The sequence below is a fragment of the Cricetulus griseus genome, chromosome 3 (assembly GCF_003668045.3).
Source record: "Cricetulus griseus strain 17A/GY chromosome 3, alternate assembly CriGri-PICRH-1.0, whole genome shotgun sequence".
Lineage (NCBI taxonomy): Eukaryota > Metazoa > Chordata > Mammalia > Rodentia > Cricetidae > Cricetulus > Cricetulus griseus.
Window position 1 is genome coordinate 59043519 of NC_048596.1, and position 25043 is coordinate 59068561.

At 46.0% G+C, this 25043-nt stretch overlaps 1 protein-coding gene across 1 annotated transcript; it reads left to right on the plus strand.

Annotated features, from left to right (window-relative positions):
* Positions 1 to 24123, plus strand: LOC103164265 (keratin-associated protein 5-5-like). The gene is made up of 3 exons (XM_027409175.1): positions 1 to 156; positions 17450 to 17910; positions 23778 to 24123. The coding sequence occupies exons 1-3, from the start codon at positions 1 to 3 to the stop codon at positions 24121 to 24123; spliced, it is 963 nt and encodes a 320-aa protein (XP_027264976.1).
* Positions 24124 to 25043: the final 920 nt, after the last annotated feature.

Genomic DNA, 25043 nt, shown 5'->3' on the forward strand with positions numbered 1-25043 from the left:
ATGACGCTGTCTAACCATGTCCTCCAGCAGGACCCTGATGGTGCAGGTGAGACTGAGGATGTCGACAGTGGCCAGGCAGAGGACATGGGCCAAATAGAAACAGAAGGGCCAGCAGACTACACTGCTGCCTGCTACCCGAAAAAGGGCCACCGCCCTGTGAGGGGAAAGACAACCTGCTCACACAGCAACCACTCATGCCCTTTACTATCCACCTCCATGAATCCTGGTGTCTCCGTGTCATTGTCCAAGCCCATCTCCCAGGGGAGGGGAGGGATGAGCTCAGCCATATAAATACCCTGGTCATCCGGGCACACCTGTGAAAGAAGACAATGCTTAGGATTTCTAGCCCAACCCCTGATATTGGTGGGGACCCTACAGGTGGAGTCCAGAAGAGGAACAGGCCATCAGTGGGAGACCAGCCCCTGCTTTCCAGACCCTCCATTGCACATGACTGGCCTAGATCTCCGGATGGTCATCTTCTTTGTTGCCCACGGCTAGTGCCCACCCTGTAGCTGTACCCTCTTTGAGCTGAATGAAAAGACAGATTTAGGGGCTGCTGAGATGTTTCAGTTAGCAAAGCACTGAATTACAAACATGAGGACCTGCTTTCAACCCCCAGACTCATGCAAAAAAGCTGGCTGAAAAAAAAAAAAAAAAGACCCTGAGGGTAGAGTACTTGCTGCTGTTACAGAAGACTGAAGTTTAGTTTCCAGCATCCATGCCAGGAGACTCACAACTGCCTCAACTACAGTTCCAAGGGGTCGGACTCCTTCTAGCCTGCATAGGCACCCACACTCACCAGCGCACGGGCACGTGAGCACACACACACACACACACACACACACACACACATATTTTTTATTTTTAAAGCAAAGCATGGTAGCATGTCCTTATAATTCCAGAACTGGAGAGGTTCAGCAAAAAGAATCCCTGGTACTCATTGACCAGCCAGTCTAGCCCATTCAGCAAGTTCAAGGCCAGTGAGAGAGATCCTGTCTCAAAAACCAAGGTGGACACCACTTGAGAAATGACAACTTAGGCCTATCCATGCACACAAGTATAAATAAATGAATAAATAAATAACAGGAAAATGAGTGTCCATATGAGGACACAGCAAGAAGGTACTGTCTGAAAGCCAAGGAGAGAGGATTTGGAAGAAACCAGCCCTGTAGCACATCCATCTTGGCCCTCCAGTCTCAGGCACACAGGACAATGGACCTCTGACCTTAAATCCACCAGCTATGATGGTTACTACAGTAGCTCCAGCCAATACCATGGGTGTGATAAGAGCTGGACAGACCCAAGCAGGGGAATTCAGAACTCTGGCATCAACCTGGCCCTCCAATGCAAAGCAGCACAGCTCTGCTTGTAGAAGCTTCTGAAACACTGAGCTGATAAAAGCCTGTTTTATTCTGGAAACATCCACATGTGAGCCTGGGGTCTATAGCCAGGTGGATTCATCACTCGGGTGCTGGGAGCATGTTTGAGGCTGTGTATGAATCCCCTCCTTGCCAAGAATGCACTACCCTCTACTAGGTCAGTGGTTCTATTGAAATGAACCACCCTCTCCTGTAGCCTATACCCTCTTATCTGGGGTTACTGAAGACTGCAGATCCAGCTCAGATGAATCCGGTCATATGACTGGGCACAGGACTGGAGACATACAGACATACAGTATTCTTGGAAACAATTGGGTTAACATGTCAAAAACTATGATGGGACTGGCTGGAAACTGTGGAATAGGACCTCACATTCCACCCTAGGACACTGGGAAGGTACAGTTGCACTGTGTCCCCCACCCCAGCAAGAAGAGAGGAACATATAAATGGAACAGTCTCAGGAAGGAGAGGCAACGTCCCCTCCATTAAGGCAACAGGTGGCCTTGATCCATGTAGGCTCTCAGTCGGTCAGTTCATACCTAAGCTCACCACAGCTGAGTCTCACAACAGGGCAGTACAGTTAGGTGGCAGCTCTGTCCCCACACTAGCCCCACCACGGGAAATGCCACTTCCCAGGTGGACTGGAACCTGACTCTCCAAGCAGACACAGTGGAATGATGCTGAGACTAGGCAGCCCTGATGGAGTGTTCAACCAGAGGCCACTTAAACAGCAGGTAACCTCATCAGGACTGAGAGCTGCTCTGAATCAGATGTGAGCCTCCAAACCCCCTTTTTCTCTTACAGTTTCCCTTTCTCTTTTCTGAAACAAGTGTCCACATAACCCAGGCTGGCCTTGAGCTCACTATGTAGCTGAGGATGACCCAGAACTCCTGGCCCTCCTTTCTCCACCTCCCAAGTGCTAGGATTACAGGTATGCACCACAATACTTGTTCTATTCGGTGATTGGTTTGAACCCTGTGCTTCATGGAGGTAAGCAAGCACTCTATCAACTGGGCCTTAGTCTCCCTTCATCCTTATTTGAGTAGAAATACACATGAAGAAATGGGAACAGCTCAGCCATGTTCAGCACATGTCTAATATTCTGCAGTCAACTCCTTGCCCAATCCCTCACCTTTCTATCACACTAAACTACCAGCAGTCTCTCCCATCCTTCAGCTTCTGGCTCTTGGCATCCAGCATTCTCCTTCCTGCCTCTGGGCTTTCCCTACTCCGGACAGGCTATGTAAGTGGAGCCATAGGCTGTGATCATCTATGCCTGGCTGTTCCCACTGGGCAACATTTTGTGGTTTTATTTTTTTATATAAGGAGGGGGATGTTTTGTTTTGCGATTTAAGGCAAGGTTTGGTTATGTACCCAAGGTGGCCTTGAATTTGCAATCATCCTGCCTTGGCGTCCTGAGTGCTGGACTTCTGAGTGAAGCTTGATGATGTTTTCAAGTTCATGAACTTACTTACTCTTTGTGGGGAAGCTCTCCACAGAGAGCCCAGGGCAAGAGTTCCCAATCTGATTCAGTTGCTAGGTTAGAAACTGACTCAGCAAGACATGGTTGTGTATGCCTTTAATCCCAGTACTCTGGAGGCAGAGGCAGGAGGATCTCTCAAAGTTCAAGACCATTCTGATCTACATAGGAAGTTTTTAGGACAACCAGGACTACAAAAAGAGACCCTGTCTCAAAAAAAAAAAGTATCTGCCTAACAGTCCCTTGGCTGGATGTAATTATCTCAAGTATACCAGGTTGGCCTCAAGCTCACTTTGTAGGCAAGGATGAATTTGAACTCCCAATCCTCCTGCCTCTGCCTTCTCAAATGCTGGGATTACAGGCACTACCAGCTTCTATGAAGTTTTAAGTTCCAGGGAAATGTATCTCAAGATTCGATGAAAAGGAAATGGGGCTAGGAAGACAGCTCAGTTGATAAAGTTCTTGTCACATACTCAGGTCCTGAGGACCTTAATTCAGACCCTAAGTAAAATGTTGGGCATGGGGGCTTATATCTGTAATCGCAGCACTAGGGAGGCAGAGACAGGATGCCCTGGAGTTCTCCAGTCAGTCTAGCTAAATCAGTGACTTCCAGGGACAATGAGAAAGGCTGTCTCAAACATAAGGTATACATACATACCTCTGGCCTCCACAAGGATATGCAGAATCTGATGTGCCCTCACACACATATATCACATGCATGTCCACACACACAGGAAAAGAAAAAGAAATGAGTAGAAGCATAGTCCCCTCCTACCTGGAATACTTTGGCAGTCCTGTGGCAGCCAGCGAGCTAAGGTGAACTCCTACCCTCACATCAGGAGTGCTGTGGGTATTTCTGCCGGGGGGTGGGTCCTGACACTGGTGACTAGTCAGTCCTCTCCGTCCTTGGGTCTTCCTGTGCTGGGTCACGAATCAAGGTGCTAAGCATCTCATGACACTACCCCCCCATCTTACTCTTTCTCAATGTTCCCCCCAAACAAAGAAGGCTCTGCAAAGGAAGTTGCAGCCTCTGCACTCCCACCCTGACATCCAGGCCAGCCTCAGCAAGCTGGAGATTTTTCAAATGGAATAAAGTATTCAGGGAGTTCAGGTGTGCTGGTGTGCATAAAATGATAGAGCGCTTGCCTGGCATTAACAAACCCTGGGCTTTGTCTGCCGCGCAGCATAAACAGGGCGTGGCGGCACATGTCTAGAATTCAGCTCTTGGAAGGTGGGGACTGGAGGATCAGACGCTCAAGGTCATCCTCAGCTTGATGGCAAACTAGGCCCCTCAAGAAAACCACCTTTGGATAAAGATGTGGATATTTCTATAAATCTACCTCATAGCTTCCCCCGGGGTTAACTGTGTCTCGGGAATTTCTCAGGGATCCACTGGGGCAGATCCTTGCATTTGGTCTTCCCACCCTACTTAGTTTGCACAAGATCAGTGAAAGACACTGTTTTTATTCCCAGAATTTCAATCTAACAATCAGTCAGTCGGTTAATTTACTGCAATTAAGTCTCTGTCCAAGTCAACAGAGAGAGGTACATGCACGAATCTGGCCACCAGGAAAATACCTGTTCTGTCTGAGAACTCCAAGGACCTGAGGCACTGCTAGAGATGGAATGTGCCACCTAGTGGAGGACATGGGAAGCGCATGCCTGCCCTTCAGACCTACCTACCAGAAGCAGCTGAGGTGGGTGAGGCTTTGCATCAGCTACTTTATTGGTGGGAAATGTAAAGAAAATGCACTATCATATCTATCATAGATGATAGCAATGAGATGGCTTGGGAAACGTATCCATTATGTTCCTTGGGAAAAGCCTTAAAAATTCCTTTGAAGAAAGCAAGGGAATCTCTGGTCCTATCGGGTCTGCTTCCTGTGTCATTAATGAGGGTTTACTCTGGAGGTCAAGAGAGCAATGGGCTTTGAGGGACCGACTTGAGTGTCTCTGACTTCTGATTTCAACCCCAGATGCTCTATTTCTATGTCAAAGGGAATGAAACCAAACTGTTCTACCTCTGGGACTGAGTCTTCCCTTGATGGAGGAGCAGGCATCCAGGTTTGAAAATTCTTCCTGGAGAAGCAAATAGAAAACTGCAAAAACAAATAATGAAAACTACTTAAGAGATTTGGTATTCACAGCTCATGGTCCAGCACACGGGGGAATCATAAATGTGCAATTTCATGAAGACTGCTAAAGTGCAGATTCTGTCTTACTGACTTTAAGAGAAAATTGATGGCCAGAGAGATGTGGTTAGCAACACATCTATGCCCCAGCTATGCATCTGCATCCCAGGGCTGACTCAGTTATGCACCTGCACCCTAAAATTGACTTGGTTGTACACCTCTGCCCCTGGATTGGCTCAATTATACACTTACACCCCTTTATTGACTTGGATATGCACTGTACCCTGGGTTCACTCAGTTATGCACCTGAATCCCTGTTGTCTCAGTCAGAGTTTCTACTGCTGTGGTAAAACACCATGACCAAGGCAACTAATTAAAGAAAGCATTCAATTAAGTTTACTATTTCAGAAGCCTTAGATGGCTTCTCTCTCTCAGTTTGCTGCCTGCAAGATGCATCTCTCTTGGGCTGGTTTCACTCCCTGTGTGCAGTTTTCCTTGCCACGTATCTCATGGCTGCAGCATACAGAAGATTTTGGGTATCCAATGTAATCCATAATTTACATTCACAGTGTCATGTAAAGATATCTCAGGGTCCTCCCGAAGGGACTCCTCTGCCGTACACCTAGCCTCAGTGGCTGTCCTCAACTGCAGGGTTAGATTCCAGTCCCTTTATTCTCGTATCTGTCATCACTCAAAAGCCAAAGCCACATGGACAATTGTAGTATGAATAATAAAAGGCCAGAGCCAGATATTGGGCTTCAAGCTGAAGATCAGAAAAACAAAGCATCCAGCAACTAGTGAGTTCTTACCTCTACCAAGGCTGGGGCGATCCTGTCCTCAGTGTGACTGCAGACTAAATACACTGCACTCCTGTCTCCACCAGTCTTATATTCCTCTCTAGTGCTGGGATTAAAGGCAAATACCACCACTGCCTAGCTTCTATGGCTAACTAGTGTGGCTACTGGGATTAAAGTTGTGTGCTACCACTGCCTGACCTCCATGGCCAACCTGTGTGGCTAGCTTTGCACTCTCATCTTCAGGCAAGATTTATTTGTTAGATCATAAACAAAATATCACCACAGGCAACACTGCCATGTTCCCTTTCTAGGAAAAGAAAATTCCTTTTCTTTTCACAAGTTGGAAGCGTTACTGGGTGGGGCTTACCTTGAGGGCAATGCTCTCTTGATGCTGATTTAGATCAGGCCTCTCCTTCCTTCCCTTATCTCGCCCAAGCCTTGGCTCCAACATTAAATATCCCTGGTGCTCGTTTTTTTCTCTTAGAACTGCATTTGCATTTCTTTTTGCCACACTTGCTCTTTTTCACTGTATAACTGCTTAAGACTGATTTATGATAAACATTCCACAAAATCAATATTAGGTGGTTCTGAAATCTCCTCCAGTAAAGAAATTAGTTTGTCCATTGCTTTTCAATTCAGCCTCAGGCAAATTCTTAAGACAGGGGCTGAAGCTAGACACATACTTTGTTAAAATGCCACAAGAATGGGCTCAATGAGGGGGCTCAAGATCATGATGAGGAAACCCCCAGGGACAGCTAACCTGAGCTCGTGGGAGCTCACAGAGTCTAGACAGACAAACCGGTGAGCCTACATAGGACTGACCTAGGCCCTCTGCATGTGGGTGACAGTTGTATAGCTTGGTCTGTTTGTGAGGCCCCTAGCGATAGGACCAGGATCTGTCCCTGGCACATGAGCTGGCCTTTTGGAACATATTCCCTATGGTTTGCCTTGCTCAGCCTTGATGCACAGGGAGTAGCTTGGTCCTGCCTCAACTTAATATGCCATGCTTTATTGACTCCCATAGGAGGCCCTACCCTTTCTGAAGAGTGGATGAGGAGGGTAGAAAGGAGATGGGCGAGGAAATGGGAGGAGAGGAGGGAGGGAAAACTGTGGTTAGTATGTAAAATAAGTTAAATTTTTAATTGAAAAAAAGAGTCTGGCGTTGGTGGTGCACGCCTTTAATCCCAGAACTCCGGAGGTAGAACAGGCAGATCTCTGTGAGTTCAAGGCCAGTCTGGTCTACAGAGCTAGTTCCAGGACAGCCTTCAAAGCAATGCAGAGAAACCCTGTCTCGAACCTCCCACCCCAAAAAAGAATGGGCTCTAACCCAGTTGCTAATACTCTTCCCCTCTGAAACCTCCAGAGCTGAACCTCCATAGTTTACATGGCTCTCAGCACTGTCTTCCAAGCTCCCACTAGGATGGTCCATTAAATTCTGCTTACAGCATTCAACTGCTTTTCTAGTTCAAAGTTCCAAAGTCTTCCATAGTCCTCAAAAAAAAAAATCACATAGGGCTCTTACCGAAATAACCCACTCCCTACTATCAACATCAGAGTTTATATTGCTATGATAAAATATGATCAAGGTAATTTATGAAGATAGATTTAATTTGGGCTCACAGTTTTACGGGATTAGAGTCAATGATGGCAGAGTTAAGGCATGGTGGCAGTGGCTAGAGCTCACATCTTGATCCACAAGCAAGAAGGAGAGAGGGAGGGAGAAAGAGAGAGAGGGAGGAGTGCAGTGGAAACGGTGTGAGTCTTTTAAACTTCAAAGCCCACCCCCAATGACACACCTCTTCCAACAAGGCCTCCTAATCCTTCCACACAGTTCCACCAACTAGGGACCAAGTATTCAAGCACAATCTGTAGGGGCATTTTCATTCAAACCCCCACACCTGTGTTGGCTTGGTTACGAACCTGAACTCCTGCATTGATTTGGTTATATGCCTGGACAACCTGGGTTAGGTATTCATACCCTGGAGTACTTCATTAACTTAAGTGAGCCTGTCCTTCTTTTCCACTTTCATCCTCCAATTGCTTTTGTTATTTCCCTTAAAACCTAATGTCTGTGTAGCCATCTGTTTTACCTCTTTGATTTTCATCCATCTCTTAGGAAGCTGATAACATGATACTAAGGAGAAGGGACCTGAAAAAAAATAATACCGGGTACTCTACGATTTAAGGCAATCAATCTCCAGAAAGATGCTTAAAGGTTCAGGGCTTCCCTGAAGTCAAGTGAAGCAGCAGGCCTAAAATTCTACAAGCTACATCTTCTGTTTCAGGCCCAGCATGAGAAGACTTTATCACAGTCAGAACATCATCGTTCTCCCCTCTTTGGGGTTTTCTGGACAACAGTGTCCTGATGTCTGTCAAACTGCTCTCTTAGATGTTCTGTGTCCACAGGATCTGGGTCTTGCGTTCTGTGCCCAGGTTTACTCTATCTGCTTTTTGCTACTAATCCTCACTGTAAAACCCAAATACATTTTTGTATTTCTGATTAACTTTTCAACCTGCATTCCTGGGGTGGCCCTGCTGTCTTGACATTTCCTCTGTGTAATTAATCCACTGCTTGTGAATTGGACCTCACTCAAGTTCTCCAGACATAGGCATGTTGTAGCCAGACTGTTAGAATGTAACACAAATGGCCTCTCTCTAGTTCAGTTCTCAGTAGAGCCCTTGTTCCCCTTGAAATCTCAAGAGCACTGTCTTCCCTGCCCGCAACTCTTATCTACATTCTGGCCTTCCAAACTCCCACCAGAACTCCCCTCCCCCCCTGCACTCTTCTCAATGCACTTTAGAGTTTCTCTGTATCTCCAAAACCTTCCATGCTCCTGCAAACCAGTTCCAACGACCTATGAGTCACACAGCAAGGCCTAGCAGAGCAACCAACACTTTCTGTTTCCACTTTTCACACAGCTCTGCCCTGTCAGGAGCAATTGGAAGGAGGAAGGATTGAGTCTTCTGATGGCTTCATAGAGATTTCAATCCACCATGGAGAGGAAGGCCTGGTCAGGGGGGACTCTCTGTCTGTGGTAGCGGGAGCATGTGGCAAGTAGCAGAGAGGGTGCCAAGGGCAGGGGTGGGGCTATAGCCTTCAGAAATCTGCCTCCACCGACAAGGCCCTTCCTCCTACATAGTTCAAAACCAGCTGGAAAACAAGTGGAAGAACCAAATCTGAGCCAGTGAGGAGACATTTCAGATCAAACCCTAACAGTGGCTGTAAGTACAAGGGTAAGTAGGAGGAAGAGAAAGATAAGAGTGAGGGGAGAGAACCAACTGTTCTCTGACCTCTACACATGTGCCATGGCATGTACACAGGCAGCATAAGCGTGCACATACACACACACACACACACGCACACACACGCACACACACACACGCACCCACGCACGCACGCACGCACGCACACTAAAATTTAAACATAATAAAACTTCTTACAAATAAAAGTAAATATAAGTGTTTGCATGAAGCTGACAGAAGAACTTCAAGACAGAATAATATCTGGACTGTGGTAAGTGTTATAAGCTAACGCAAGCTAATCCCTTCCTGTCCTTCAGGGTTCAGAAGACTCAAGCCAGATCACATGAGGACTGTAAACATCACAGGACCCTGACAAGGGAACCGTTAGGGTCTATAGCTGCTGTCACTTCTGCCTCTGCCCTCAGTATTACAAAGGTATCGTGGCCTATGAACCTTGACAAGGAGCAATATCCCCAGCATAGATACCTCTGGGCCAATGTTATGTTATGTTATTCACAGACACAGAGGTCCCAGACCAGGTTCCATCCCCATCAAGCAGCTACACACAGTCACACTGGTGACTGAAGCAAAACACAAACACACCAAGTGCTAGACCTGTGAGAAGCTTCCTCTTGCCATGATTTCTGTTCTAGTAACATTTCTATTGCTACGATAAAACACACTGAACAAAAGGAACATGGGAGGGGAGGAAAGGGCTTATTTGTCTTATAATTCCAGATTACAGTCCATCATTGAGAAGAAGTCAAGGCAGGAACTCAAGCAGCTAGACCAGAGAAGAGAAAAACAAATGTGCCATGCTTCCTACTTGCTTGCTTGCTAGTTGTCTTCATTCTTATACAATTCAGGGACCACCTTAGGGAATGGTGCCACTCACAGTGGGCTAAGTCTTCCTATATCAGGTAACAATCAAGACAATTCCCAACAAATATGCCAACATGATCTAGTAATTCCTCATTAAGACTGTCCTGCTGTGTGATTCTGGGCTGTGTCAAGTAGACGATTAAAGCTAACCAGCACACCCACCCTGGCTTGGTTCCCATGAGAGTGTTCATGGCTGTTGGACACCCACTAGACTGGAGGGAAGGACAACAGTATTCAAGTTTCTGGACTTCGAAGGAAATTTCTCCTCCACCACTTCCTTCATGTGACTGTCATTAGTCCCTTCTAATTTTCCCTTTGCATCTGACATCCACAGTACTCTGTGACACTGCCATCTGGCTTAGTTCCTGCTTTCATACACTTCATGAAGTATTTCTCCTGCCTGGTGGGTCCAAAGCTCCTGGCTTCTATCAGCCGTCAACACTGTTCCTGCATCCTCTCTCTTCTCTGGCACAGATATCCTTGCCCATGCCATAGGTTCCCCATTATCTGATTCTGAATGGCCTGTCTTTGCATGGATGAGACGGGTGGCTACAAATTATTTGCTGAGCTTCACCTATAGCTGCTTTGTGTTGATATGACTGTCCTCATGGTGCACACAGAGTGACCAATGTGACTCTAACAATGGTGCCTCCAGTGTGCCATCCAGCACTCCTTGTTCTCTCTCACTGGCTTTGTGTTTCCTTCTACTGTTCCTTCTCACAGGTGTTTGCATGGTTTCTGCTTACACAGGGAGAACACCCATCTTGCACGGCCACATCAGCCACTTTGTTGTCAATGCATTTGCTCCCATCATCATCGATAACATGTTAAATTGTAGGATGCTATGCAACAGCCGACCTGCATATGACTAAAAAGAGTACTATATCTATCCCCTAGGACAATTAACAAAGGAAGGTATGGAGCAGGTTCCTGAGCCTGCAGAGGGCCAATCGCAGTGAAAACTAGCCATTGGAGAAAGAGCATCAGTATGTAGGAATGGCAATCTCACATAGTAATTCACAGTCACACCTCTGATTGATTGCAGGAGACACTAAGTCCTTTATAGTCTCACTTTCATCATGCCATTTTGATTTTATTAATGGGGAGCTGGAGAGATGGCTCAGTAGTCAAGAATGTATAGTGCTTTTCAGAGGACGAAAGTTCAGTCCCCAGCACCCACATCAGGTGGCTCACAAATGCTTGCAATCTAGCCCCAAGGGAATCTGATGCTCTCTTCTTGTCTCCAAGGTCACTGGGTGCTGTGACTGGACTTAGGTCTTTTTTTTTCCTGAAACAGGGTTTCTCTGTGGCTTTGGAAGCTGTCCTGGAACTAGCTCTTGTAGACCAGGCTGGTCTCGAACTCACAGAGATCGACCTGTCTCTGCCTTCCGAGTGTGGACTTAGGTCTTCTACAAGAGCAGTGCATGCTCTTAACTGCTGAGCTATCTATCTCCTGGCCCCAATGTATTAATATTTTTAACTATTTTATAAATTACATAAATAGGTTATTTAATGTGGTAGTATAGCATTACTTGATATTTATTCATGCAAATTAATATAAAGTAATTAATATATTAATGTGATAGTACATTCAATATTTTCTTAACATAGTAATATATTATTACTAATGCTTTTTGCTTACATGTTAATATATTAACATTGGTTTATAGATAGTGTATCAATATGTAATATATTAGTGGTTATATTATTACCACAATCAATTCTTTTTTTTATATTTTGTTTTTTTGAGATAGGGTTTCTCTATGTTGAAGCTCTGGCTGTCCATCCATCTGCCTCTGCTCACAGAGATCTGCTTGCCTCTGCCTCCCAAATGCTGGGATTAAAGGCATGAGCCACCACCACCTGACCCACCATCAATTCTTATTTTACTTTATTTTTAATTTTTAATGTTTTTATTTATTTTTTATGTATACAGTGTTCTGGCATATATGCCTACACGCCAGAAGAGGGCACCAAACCTCATTATAGATGGTTGTGAGCCACCATGTGGTTGCTGGGAATTGAACTGAGGGCCTCTGGAAGAGCTGCCAGTGCTCTTAACCTCTGAGCTCTCTCTCCAGCCCCCAATTCTTGTTTTATAATACTTATTATCATTTCATAATCATTATATTATTCGTGTTATAATTATATTGTCATTTTATCATATTCTAATTAGTAACCATCAGGATCATTAAATTTTTTAATATTACTACTGCTCATTATTATCTAGAAGCAAGCTCCGGCAGCAAATCCTTGGGCTGCTCTGCCCTCTGCTGTCAGCTCCCAGAAATACAGGACTCCACCCAAACTTCAGGGTCTTGAGGTTGAAGGTTCATTCTAAGACCAGTTTTCTCTTCTCTCATGAGCTTCATAAGTCGGAAACATGTATTCAGTGATGAAACATCACTTGTCACACAGTTTGGGCTCACAGGGTAAAGCAGTAAGTCTGGAAGAGCCTCTGGCATCACTGGGTTTTCATAACCATTGCTGCCACACAGAATAACAGAGTGAGCCAGATGGGCTGGGCTTGGTTTAGGGGACCGTTTCCTAGACAGCCAGGCTCAGGGAGCTTCCTGTGTGACAAATGGGGACCTGCCCTAACAGGTTGGATGACAGTCTAGCAGGGTCCTTAGGCAAGTCTCCAGCTCTGTCTGAGCAGACAGCCCCATCTGTCCTGTTTCTTTCTGGGGCTCCTGTTCTCAGAGGGAGGCTCATACCATGTGAATGCAATTACTTGCTTCCATTAGTGAGTTAATAAATCCCTAAAGAGTTCCTGGCAATTCTACTGGAGCCTAGGCTCTTACAGCACATTTTGGCTTAGAGAACATTCTGGTTTCTGCAAACAGTCTATGGAGAGGGAGGGACATCCAAGCAGCTACAGTGCTACATAGAGCATCTGATCCTATGGTGACAGGACCTGGCCACAGCTTCTTCTGTGGACCATGGCTTCCTCTGTTGACCTTTAGAAACTCCATAGACATTTGCAGAATGCTAAAGATATGACTGCTCACAAGGCTGACTGCTCTGTGAGTTTCTCTAGGGTACTTTACTGGGGAGGTGCAGGAGAATGGATTTGGACTGGATGGAAGGCTGTGATCAGCCATCCTCAGCTGAAAATTCAATATCTGACCTCTTAGCATATCTCAGAAGAGGTATGGAGGATGCTACATCCCATGTCCAGGTCTCCAGGGCTCTGGGAACCATTGTAAGCTGGCAGTTATCATGAACCCAAATATCCTAACGTGGAGCCGAAATTGCCAAGAAGACCTCAGGATGCCCAAGAAGAAAACTCTCATGGGTCTAAGTGTCAAGCTCTCCTGCCACCCTGGATGCTGTCAGTGAACTTTGGTCCCTTGAAGACACTAAACAGATGAAGTTTTGGAGAAGTGGAGTGAACTGGAGAGGATGTTTCATAAACAAGGGAGGGAGTTGAGTGAAATGACACAGGAAGCCACTGTGGATGTTCACAATGGCTCAGAGCTCATAGCATGCAGTAAGAGCCTTCAACACCAAGAATAGACAGAGGAATAGCCTGAAACCATGGGCAGAGGGCCAGTAGCTTCAAAATGTAACTCTAATCAGGGATGGGCTGGAATAAAGCATCAGAAAAATGTAAATCAAGCCCAGAGGGCTGAGACAGGATGGATACTAGGAGTTCAGAGCCATCTTGAGCTATGTAGTGTGTTCCAGGCCAATCATAGTTACATTGTAAGACCCAATCTCAAAAAAAATAAATAATCAGAAAGAAAGCAAGGGCTGGGAAGATGACCCAGGCAGTAAAGTGCTTGCTGCCCAGGCATGAAGACCTGAGTAGGACCCATACAAAGAGCCAGGTGCAGAAATGGACATTTGTGAACAAGCTGGAGAAGCAGAAGCAAGATGCTCAGAGCTTGCTGGCCAGCCAGACTGGACTAATTGGTGAACTTCAGTGAGATACCTTGTCTCAATAAGGTGGAGGGTGATTGAGAAAGACACCTAATATCAACCTCTGGCCTCCACATACATATGCATGTGGACATGCATGTGTGGGTGCGTGTGTGTGTGTGTGTGTGTGTGGTGTGTGTGTGTGTGTGTGTGTGTGTGTGTGTGTGACAGAGACAGAGAGATCAAAATTACACCCATACCAGCCTAACCAGTGTTGGCAAGAAGATGGGGACAGGGAACTGGATCACTACTGGAAGGTGTTTGGGACAGTACTCAGCAGACAAACATTAAAATCCCATATGAAGTTACCAACTCCACTCCTAAAATCCCCCTGCTCTTTTCATGTTATAAGCCTGTTAGTACCATTCACAACTGATGGGGGATGTCCTTCTCCATATATGTTTGTCTTATTGGTTGCTGAATAAAACACTGATTGGCCAGTAGCCAGGCAGGAAGTATAGGCAGGACCGTGAGATGAGGAGGATTCTGGGGAGAGGACACAGAGAGCTGTTGCCAGGAGACATCATATAGCCCACTGAAGGAGTAACATGCTGGAGCCTTTTCTGGTAAGATAAGGCCATGTAGAAATACATAGACTAATAGTTATGGGTTAATAATTAAGGGAGAGCTAGCCAGTAAGAAGCCTGAGCCATCAGCCAAACAGTTTTATAATTAATATAAGACTCTGTGTATTTATTTGGGACTGAAGGGTGGCGGGACTAGGCAGAACAGAACCTCCATCTACACACAACAGCCAAGAAGTGAAAACAGTCTAGTGTCTACCAAACACAAATAACAGTCTAGTGTCTACCAAAACAAATAAACAAGGAAAATATTACCTACACATACAGCAAAATGAATTTTCACCTTGAAAACTGGATACCCTGTCACATATGTGATATAGGATGAGCCTGGAGAACACCATGCTGAATGGAGTAGCCTGTATCTCCAAAGGTTTAGTGATTGGAGCATGTCAGTTTTAGACCTCCAGAAAAGAATGCCAAAGGAGAGTAAATTACAAAGAAGAGAGAATAACCTCACCATTCTGAAGGCTGAGAAACCACAGATGGAACGAACGGCTGGCATCCCATAGCTGGTGACAAGTACACAACAGTCTCAACTACTCAGGAAACTAAGACAAGAGTATCCTTTGAGCCCCGGAAGTTGAGGCAAGTCAGGGCACCATGTGAGACCCTGCTGAAAGAGAGAGAGAAAGACCCCTCATGCCTCAGAAAAGGTAAACCCTCTGGTGCAATAGTAGCATGAGTGCTATAGGCTAACCAATGGCTGTCTGATTAGATTAGAGGACTGCCTCATGCAAGAGTGTTTATATTTGGTGCTGTAAACCTAGCCAGAAGTCCATATCTGTGGAGATAGAGGATAGGCCCACGTGGGGAACCTGTTACTGTTGTTTGGCTAAATGAACATATTGTGAAACTGCCTGTAGGGGGAAATGTTAGCCATGCCCTCTTGGAGGCTGGCACAGGTGACACAGACCACGCACACTTGGGCGTGGTCAGAGTGAGGTAGCAAGACCTTAAATATGAGGGTCGCAAGCATGCGGCTCTCTCTCAGTTCCCTGCCTAGTGGTACGAGACTGACTCTGTCTCATGAGTACTTTTCAAATAAACATCTGCTCGTCAAACTTGCTCTGAAACCATCGCAATCCGCATTTATTTTGTTTCATTTTAACTGCCTGCTGAATATTTATGCTCATACACATAGACTAGTGCTGCTCTCAACCCTGGTCAGAGAAGTTTCTTTCTTCAGGGAGCAGTGGTCAGTACAGAAACACTTAACTGGTCAAAGTGTTGAGATTAAATGACTGTTAAGTAATCAGCCCTAAAAGGGAACTCTATATCAAACCTTCTACCAAGGCTCAAGGAACATCACAGAACAGGGGACAGAAATAACCTCAGAGCAGGAGGATGGGAAGAGGCTGTGGAACTGTCCTCTGGACATGACAGGGATGTTGTACTCATGAACTCACAGCAGTCATGGTTGCCTGCACAAGACCTACGCAATATTGAATCTGAGAGCATTCTAACGAGTAAGGGAAGGACATATGCCTAGCTGTGATGCCATTGGCAGTTAAAGGCTGCTCGGAGGTGGAAAGTTATTTTTCTTCAGTGATAATAGCCTCTGGTAAGTTGCACGTGATTCAGTAAATAAGTGCATCCTTGTGTTCATGAAAATAAGCTTATTTAGACTCAGCAGATTATTAAAAATAAGTAAAGGCCAGTGAGATGACTCCAGGAGTAACTTGCTACCAACTATGACAACCTGAATTCAATTCCCAGTACCCACATGGTGGAAGGAGATAACTAACTCTAACTCTCACTGGATATCCACTGACCTACACACACACAAAAAGAGAGAGAGAGAGAGAGAGAGAGAGAGGATAAATAAGGAAATAGACATAATGGGATGAAGGATCCCAGAGAGAATGGAAGAGAGTAAACGCATTATATACATAGATGAAACTGTCAACAAATAAATAAAATATTATTTTAAAAAGAAAAAAAGCCACCCACATCTGGAATGGTCCATCTGGCTGTGTCTTCGCATGACAGGCAGAAAACCATACCACCATAGCTGCTAGCCCTTTTCACAGCGACAAGGACCCACTCATGAGAGTGGAGACACCATCCCAGGGAAACCTTAGCACAACTGCATTGGAGTGGTCTCCAGCACCTGAGTTAGGAGACACAGCCAATTGTCAACAGAAAGAACATCTACCCTATGGAACCAAGATGAGCAGAGACACAGATTCTGACTGGTAGTGGCCTCAGAGGAGTGGGCACGAAGGGGACAATGAGGAAATAGCCAGAGACTGATGGTCAGACAGGTTTGGCAGTGAAAAGGATCCCACTACAGGTGTGAGAACGGGTTGAGTTTGCACTCACAGGAGAACTGAGGCTGATATAGGCATGAAGAAACTGAGGCAAACAGGCCTGGGAATGTCTATTTAATTTATGTATGGCACGCTTACAGAGAGCAACCAAGTAACAGGGTGGTGATTCCTTTACTTTCTTCTTTATTGTTTCTAATGAAACACCACAGGTGACTTGAAAATTAGAATATAAAAGAAATGATATCAGGGAACAGTCAACAATGAAAGTATATACATTTGAAAAACATGGTGTTCTTATGGGTCACATGATCATCCTAAATACCTGGAGTTTGGGCTCCAATAAGGTGGGGACAAAAAAAACAAACAAATAAACAAAGACAAGCACTATAAAAAACAAAGAGAAGGATGTACAGCTGAGCCAGCAGGAAGTCACTGCATGGGGAAAACATGAGGATCTGGAGGACCCACAAAAAGTCACAAGGAAATGCTGCATGCAAATTCCCACCTGACCATGGACAGGGATATAAAGGCCCCAGGCTCAGGGGACTCCACACCTGCACACTTCTCTCTACACCTGCTCATCTGACCTACTCCATCCTCAACCCAACACCAGAACCATGAGCTGCTGTGGCTGTTCCGGAGGTTGTGGCTCCTGCTGTGGGGGCTGTGGCTCCAGCTGCTGCAAGCCTGTGTGCTGCTGCAAGCCTGTGTGCTGCTGTGTGCCTGCCTGTTCCTGCTCCAGCTGTGGGGGCTGCAAGGGAGGCTGTGGTTCCTGTGGGGGCTGCAAGGGAGGCTGTGGCTCCTGTGGGGGCTGCAAGGGAGGCTGTGGTTCCTGCGGGGGCTGCAAGGGAGGCTGTGGCTCCTGTGGGGGATGCAAACCCTGCTGCTGTCAGTCCAGCTGCTGCAAGCCCTGTTGCTGCTGTGAGTCTAGCTGCTGCAAGCCCTGTTGCTGCTGCCAGTCCAGCTGCTGCAAGCCCTGCTGCTGTCAGTCCAGCTGCTGCAAGCCCTGCTGCTGTCAGTCCAGCTGCTGCAAGCCCTGCTGCTGTCAGTCCAGCTGCTGCAAGCCCTGCTGCTGTCAGTCCAGCTGCTGCAAGCCCTGCTGCTGTCAGTCCAGCTGCTGCAAGCCCTGCTGCTGCCAATCCAGCTGCTGCAAGCCCTGCTGCTGTCAGTCCAGCTGCTGCAAGCCCTGCTGCTGCCAGTCCAGCTGTTGTGCCCCCGTGTGCTGCCAATGCAAAATCTAAAAATCTGAACTTAGGCCTTCAGTTTTCTTGATGCTCCAGGTCATCTGATGTCCCTGACTCAACTCCTTTCTACAGAGTCTCCAGATGCTTATAATCCCTCCCTACTTTCCATCCATGTCATCATCTCCTTCCCAGGCACAACCCTCCAGCTAGGTCCTGTCTCCACCCTCCCTCTGGAGAAATGTATTTCATAGACCATGGAAGTGGCCCCCTGTAAAGGTAGTTGCCTACCTGATTGCCACAGGAAGCCACTATCTACCTCTTTGGGGATGCTAGTGAGAGTCAGAGTCTGACCCACTAGTCAGGGTCTGGGCTTCTGATCTATCAGGGACTGCTTTCACTGGGTTCTCAGCCTTCTGAACCGTGAGTCTTCCTGGCCACTTCCTTTTTCCCTGCCAATCATTTTCTGAGACCTTCCTGTTGCCTCCTACTATGCCTGCTTGAATAAATAAAATAATAAACAAATTTCCTTTGTGTGTGAATGTACATGTTTAAGAGCAGTACTTGCAGATATGTGTGTGTGTGTGTGTGTGTGTGTGTGTGTGTGTGTGTGTGTGTGTGTATGTGGAAGTCACGGATCAGTCTTAGTAGCCATTCCTCATGGCCACTTTGGTGATTAGCTGTTGTCAACTTGACAGAATTTAGAATCACCTGTCCCTCCTGGTCCTGCAACCATTTAGTCCCGAATAAACACACAGAGGCTTATATTGATTACAAACTGTTTGACCTATGGCTCAGGCTTCTTATTGGTTAGCTCTCTCTTAATTATTAACCCATTTCTATTCATCTATGTATCTTCACGTGGTCTTGACTTGCCGGTGAAGCCTGGACCTCGTCCTTCCTCGGTAGCTACAGACTCTACTGACTCTGCCTACTATGTTACTCTATCCCTGTTTGGATTTCCCACCTGGCTAAATCCTGCCTGTCCACTGGCCGAAACAGCTTTATTCAAAAACCAGTAAGAGAAACATATATTCACGGGACACAGAAGGACATCCCCCATCAATCACCTAGGAGTCAGGCCTCCAGGCACACTTGTAAGGGACTGTTGAGATTGAGATTAACTTCTGAAAATGTCTGTTGGACTTCCTTTAACACTGTATTGATGTGGAGGACCCATCTTAATTGCTTGTGAGACCATTCTGCATGCAGGACATTCTGAGCTGTATAAAAGGTGTGTGTGTGTGTGTGTGTGTGTGTGTGTGTGTGTGTGTGTGTGTGTAACTTCTGAGTAAGTCTCAGAAAAAGAAAGCAAGACCACCACCATCCAAAAAATGCATGCCTCTATTCCCAGCACTCTCAGGAGGCAGACGCAGGAATGTATAAGATAAGGCCAGCCTGGTTTACAGAGCCAGTTCCAGGACAGCCAAGGCTACACAGAGAAACAATGTCAAAACAAAGTCTCTGAAAAATCCATCTAAGAGAATAGGAAAGTAAAATGTGGTAGTGAAAGACCCCCCTGAGATGGGAGAGCCTCACTCAAGTCTCGGGATGATGTGACCCCCAAAAAAACTTACGAGAGACCGAGAGACCGTCCTTTGCTGCAATCACACGAGGTTTATTGACAGGAACCAGCGCGCTGGGGCCAAGAGGAGTTTAGACCCCGAATGACTGGGAATAGAGGTTTTTTAAAGGAAGAATCCACAACCCAAAATACCAAAAATACTAGTGAGGGAAGAAACCCCAACCCAAAATACCAAGAATTCCAGTGAAAGGTGCCGAGGGAAATCACAAGGGGAAACTCCGTATTCCTTATGATCGTTGTGAGATTCTAATCTAACTTTTTATGTCTAGCCTTTTCCTGGAACAGAGTTGCTGAACCGGCTAGCCACCCTATATCCTAGGCTTTATTTTGTCTGCTGAGGGGGTCTTCTTTATCCTGGCCTTTCACTCCCTCTCCCCCTCTCACTCTCCTGCCCGGTAATAAAACCCTATGATTAATGTACTCTATGGTTGGCGTTCCATCGTGACAGTTTCCATCAAACAGTTTCTTTCTATTTTCTAATTTTTAAACTTTTACAGAATTACAAGATCGATGGCAAATCCATTCCTCTGATGGTATTAGAACCTACTTCTTGAGGATTCCAGTATAAACTACAGACTGGCTGGGACATCCTGCCTTGCAGACTGAACAAATACTGGATTTTTAGACTTTCTGTTGGGAGACAGTCATTGTTGGACTAGTAGAAACACTATATATAGACTCGTTTTATCAACTCTGCTTTTCTAGAAAACCCTGACTAATACACAGGTAAGATGCTTATACATATAAAATAAATAATAAAACCAAGAAAAGCAAAACGAAACAGAGCACGCTGGGAGATGACTCAGTAGTTGGTAAAGTGCTCACACACAAGCATGAGGATCAGAGTTCAGTCCCCAGAAACTACAAACAAAAGCCAAGCACCATGTCATGTACCTGCAATCCTGGTGCTGGTGGGTTTTAGATGGGCAGGTCCCTGGAGCTCACTGGCCAATCTGCCTAGTTGAATCATCAAGCTCCAAGCATGTGAGAGACCCGATCTCAAAGGTGGGTGGCACCTGAGGAACAACACCTAAGTTGTCCTCTGGCCTCCACAGGCACATGTACATGCATGTGCACTCACAGCATGGGGGTGGGGGAAGAAAGAGAGGGAGAAAGAGAGAGGTGGAATCTTAGTTTAAGATATGTCACATTTGTTTATGCTGTGAAACATTTGTTTAATGATGCAGAGATGTATTGCATTCTTTATATTGCATTTAACTCTGTAAGGCTGTGTTACTTTGTCTGCCTAAAACACCTGATTGGTCTAATAAACAGCTAAGCAGCCAATAGCTAAGCAAGAGAAATAGGCTGGCAGGCAGAAAGAGTAAATAGGAGGAGAAATCTAGAGAAGTGAGTGAGGAGCAAGAAAAAGAGAGGAGGACACCAGGGACAGCCACACAGTCACACAGCCAGCCACAGAGTAAAAAGGAAAGAAAGATATAGAATAAAGCCCAGAGACAAAACATAATTAAAGAAAAATGGGGTAACTTAAGTTAGAGAAGCTGGCTAGAAACAAGCCAAGCTAACTCTGGGCATTCATAAGTAAGAATAAGTCTCTGTGTATTTATTTGGGAGCAGGGTGGCAGCCCCCAAAAAAGAAAAAAAACTGTAAGAGACAAACAGAGAGAGAGAGAGACAGAAGACAGACAGAGTGACAGAGAGAGAGAGACAGCAAAATAAGAAAAGATTTACTAACAACACTTAATGGAAAGTGTCACCCCCAATATATAGTCTGCTAGACACAAGACCCAAGAATAAGTTTCCCCAAATAACCCAGGACTGAGTAATTCCTGTCTTGTAGAAACTTTTCCAGAAGTAGACAATTTGAGAGCAGGACCATCTTACCTGACTGGGAACTTAGTGCACTGCACACTGAAAATGGCAGGAGAAACAGGAGGGATCAGAACCATAAAGCCCCCTGATGTAGATGGCTGCTCAAAAACCTGTATGCCATCAAAGCCAGTTTGAAATGTATGAAGCAAAGCAAAACACCCTCAAGCAGTATGTAGTGCACACAAATAATGCCTGCACACTGGAGGTGGAGGCAAGTGGCCACAAGTTTGAGGCAAGCCTAAGCTATATAGGGAGGCCTATCTTAACCTCTCAAAAAACTTACCGACAAAATATACAACATGCAAGTTATAATAATCTCAGTACCATGTGCCTCAGTAGGACTAGGGTTGTCCACATTTTAAAGTCTATCTACATTTCACCATACTGAGTAAAGAGGGATACCAGAGTATAGAAAGCCATCCAGTCAAATTGTCACTTCTTGAGGACAAAGTAAAATGGTCAGCAAGTCAGAGACAAAAGGACCTTCCTTAAACTGATCAAAATTCCCACCCAAAAGGTATAATACTCATTTCACCTGGTAAATATTAGATATGTTACCTGCAAAATCTGGAAGAAGGCAAAGCTGTCGTTATGTCTGGAGGACACTGTCCAGGTCAACCACAAGCAAATGCTACAAAGATTTAAAGGGAACAGATGCTTTCCAATTTTCACTTTAAAACGTGTCGACACAAAAATAGACTCTACAGATGAATTATTAATATTAAAAATAAAACTTGAAGCTTTGGAGATAACTCTATTGCTAAAGTGCTTGCCTCACAAGCATAAGGACTGAAGTTTGATTCCCCAAAACCACCTAAAAAGCCTGGTATGGTGATATGCACATACAGCCACAGCACAGGGGAGATGGAAGCAGCAAGATTTCAGGGCTCATTCAGCTAACCTAGCCTAATAGCAGAGTCCAAGGCTAGTGAGAGACCCTGTCTCAAAAACAAGGTAGACAGCTCCTGATGAATGCTACCTAGGTTGACCTCTGGTCTCTACATACACACACATACATACATACTCCTACACACACACACACACACACACACACACAAATAGAACTTTGAAGGGTGAACCTGGCAGCTCACCTAGAATCCCAGCAGGCCAAAGGCAGAGACAGAGAATCCCCAGCAAGCTGGCTAGATGCACTAGCCAGGATAGCAAACTCTGGTTGCCACAGGAGATATTACCTCAAAATATGCAGCAGAATGATTGAGGAAGACACTTTGGAGCAGCCACTGGCCATCACAAGTATGCAGACACCTGAATGCACTCCCACACGTGTTAACATGCATACACATACACGAATACATTGCATGCACATACGTGGTAATTTGAATGTGATTGATTGACCCCTATAATCTCATAGGGAATGGCACTATTAGATATGGCTTGTTGGAGTGGGAATGCCTTGTTGGAGAAAGTGTGTCACTGTGGGGCAGGCTATGAAGTTTCCTATGCTCAAGATACTTTCCAGTGTGTCAGTTGACTTCCTGCTGCCTGTAAGATATGGCATTTTCAGCTCCAATGCCACATTTGTCTGTATGCCACCATGCTCCCCGACATGATGATAATGGACTGAAGCTCTGAAACTGTAAACAAGTCCCCCCAATTAAACATTTTCCTTATAAGAGTTGCTGTGGTCATGGTGTCTCTTCACAGCACTAAAAATCCAAACTAAAAATCCAAACTAAGACACATACACAAGCAAAAAACAGCAAAAACAAAAACAAAAAACTTAATTACTCAAATGTAAGTCTGTATTTTACAAAAATGAACTAATCAGCTGGAGCTTAGCCTGTGTGCTGCTGTGTGCCTGCTCCAGCTGTGAAGGCTGACAGGGAGGCTGTGGCTCCTGTGGGGGCTGCAAGGGAGGCTGTGGCTCCTGTGGGGGCTGCAAGGGAGGCTTGGCTCCTGGGGACCTTGATCCACTCTGGAAACAAATTCAGCAATAGAGTTGGACTTATCAGGAAACAAAAACTCAAAGACCAATGGATGGTACATGAGGGATCACCACTGCAGGAAAACAAGAGAAGTGGCTCTAAAAATGGCACAAACAGGAACCAGGAAGTGACCATGTGCAGCCTCCCACCTGACCTGGACAGGTATATAAAGGCCCCAGGCTCAGGGGACTCCACACCTGCACACTTCCCTCTACACCTGCTCCTCTGACCTACTCCATCCTCAACCCAACACCAGAACCATGAGCTGCTGTGGCTGTTCAGGAGGCTGTGGCTCCAGCTGTGGGGGCTGTGGCTCCAGCTGCTGCAAGCCTGTGTGCTGCTGCAAGCCTGTGTGCTGCTGTGTGCCTGCCTGCTCCTGCTCCAGCTGTGGGGGCTGCAAGGGAGGCTGTGGCTCCTGCGGGGGCTGCAAGGGAGGCTGTGGTTCCTGCGGGGGCTGCAAGGGAGGCTGTGGCTCCTGTGGGGGCTGTAAGGGAGGCTGTGGCTCCTGTGGGGGTTGCAAGCCCTGCTGCTGTCAGTCCAGCTGCTGCAAGCCCTGCTGCTGTCAGTCCAGCTGTTGCAAGCCCTGTTGCTGCTGTCAGTCCAGCTGTTGCAAGCCCTGTTGCTGCTGTGAGTCTAGCTGCTGCAAACCCTGCTGCTGCCAGTCCAGCTGCTGCAAGCCCTGCTGCTGTCAGTCCAGCTGTTGCAAGCCCTGTTGCTGCCAGTCCAGCTGCTGCAAGCCCTGTTGCTGCTGTGAGTCTAGCTGCTGCAAACCCTGTTGCTGCCAGTCCAGCTGCTGCAAACCCTGCTGCTGTCAGTCCAGCTGCTGCAAGCCCTGCTGCTGCCAGTCCAGCTGTTGTGCCCCCGTGTGCTGCCAATGCAAAATCTAAATCTCTGAACTTAGGCCTTCAGTTTTCTTGATGCTCCAGGACATATGATGTCCCTGACTCAACTTCTTTCTACAGAGTCTCTAGATGCTTAAAATCCTCCCCACTTTCATCCATGTCCTCATCTCCTTCTGGGCAACAACCCTCCAGCTAAGTCCTGTCTCCACCCTCCCTCTGGAGAAATGTATTTCATAGACCATAGAAGTGGCCCCCTGTAAAGGTAGTTGCCTACCTGATTGCCACAGGAAGCCACTATCTACCTCTTTGGGGATGCTAGTGAGAGTCAGAGTCTGACCCACTAGTCAGGGTCTGGGCTTCTGATCTATCAGGGACTGCTTTCACTGGGTTCTCAGCCTTCTGAACCCTGAGTCTTCCTGGCCACTTCTTTTTTCCCTGCCAATCATTTTCTGAGACCTTCCTGTTGCCTCCTACTATGCCTGCTTGAATAAATAAAATAATAAACAAATTTCCTTTGTGTGTGAATGTACATGTTTAAGAGCAGTACTTGCAGATATGTGTGAGTGTGTGTATATGTGGAAGTCAAGGATCAGTCTTAGTGGCCAATCCTCATGGCCACTTTGGTGATTAGCTGCTGTCAACTTAACAGAATTTAGAATCACCTGTCCCTCCTGTTCCTGCAACCATTTAGTCCTGAATAAACACACAGAGGCTTATATTGATTATAAACTGTTTGACCTATGGCTCAGGCTTCTTATTGGCTAGCTCTCTCTTAATTATTAACCCATTTCTATTCATCTATATATCTTGACTTGCCGGTGAAGCCTGGACCTCGTCCTTCCTCGGTAGCTACAGACTCTACTGACACTGCCTACTATCTTACTCTGTCCCTGTTTGGATTTCCCACCTGGCTAAATACTGCCTGTCCACTGGCCGAAACAGCTTTATTCATAAACCAATAAGAG

Excerpts from the sequence above, each read along its gene's own strand:
- LOC103164265 (XM_027409175.1), top strand. The coding sequence starts at position 1 with ATGACGCTGTCTAACCATGTCCTCCAGCAGGACCCTGATGGTGCAGGT. Across the intron at positions 157-17,449 it reads CGAAAAAGGGCCACCGCCCT|GGAGGCTGTGGTTCCTGTGG; the intron begins GTGAGGGGAAAG and ends GGGGGCTGCAAG. Across the intron at positions 17,911-23,777 it reads TCCAGCTGTTGTGCCCCCGT|CTGCTGCAAGCCCTGCTGCT; the intron begins GTGCTGCCAATG and ends CTGTCAGTCCAG.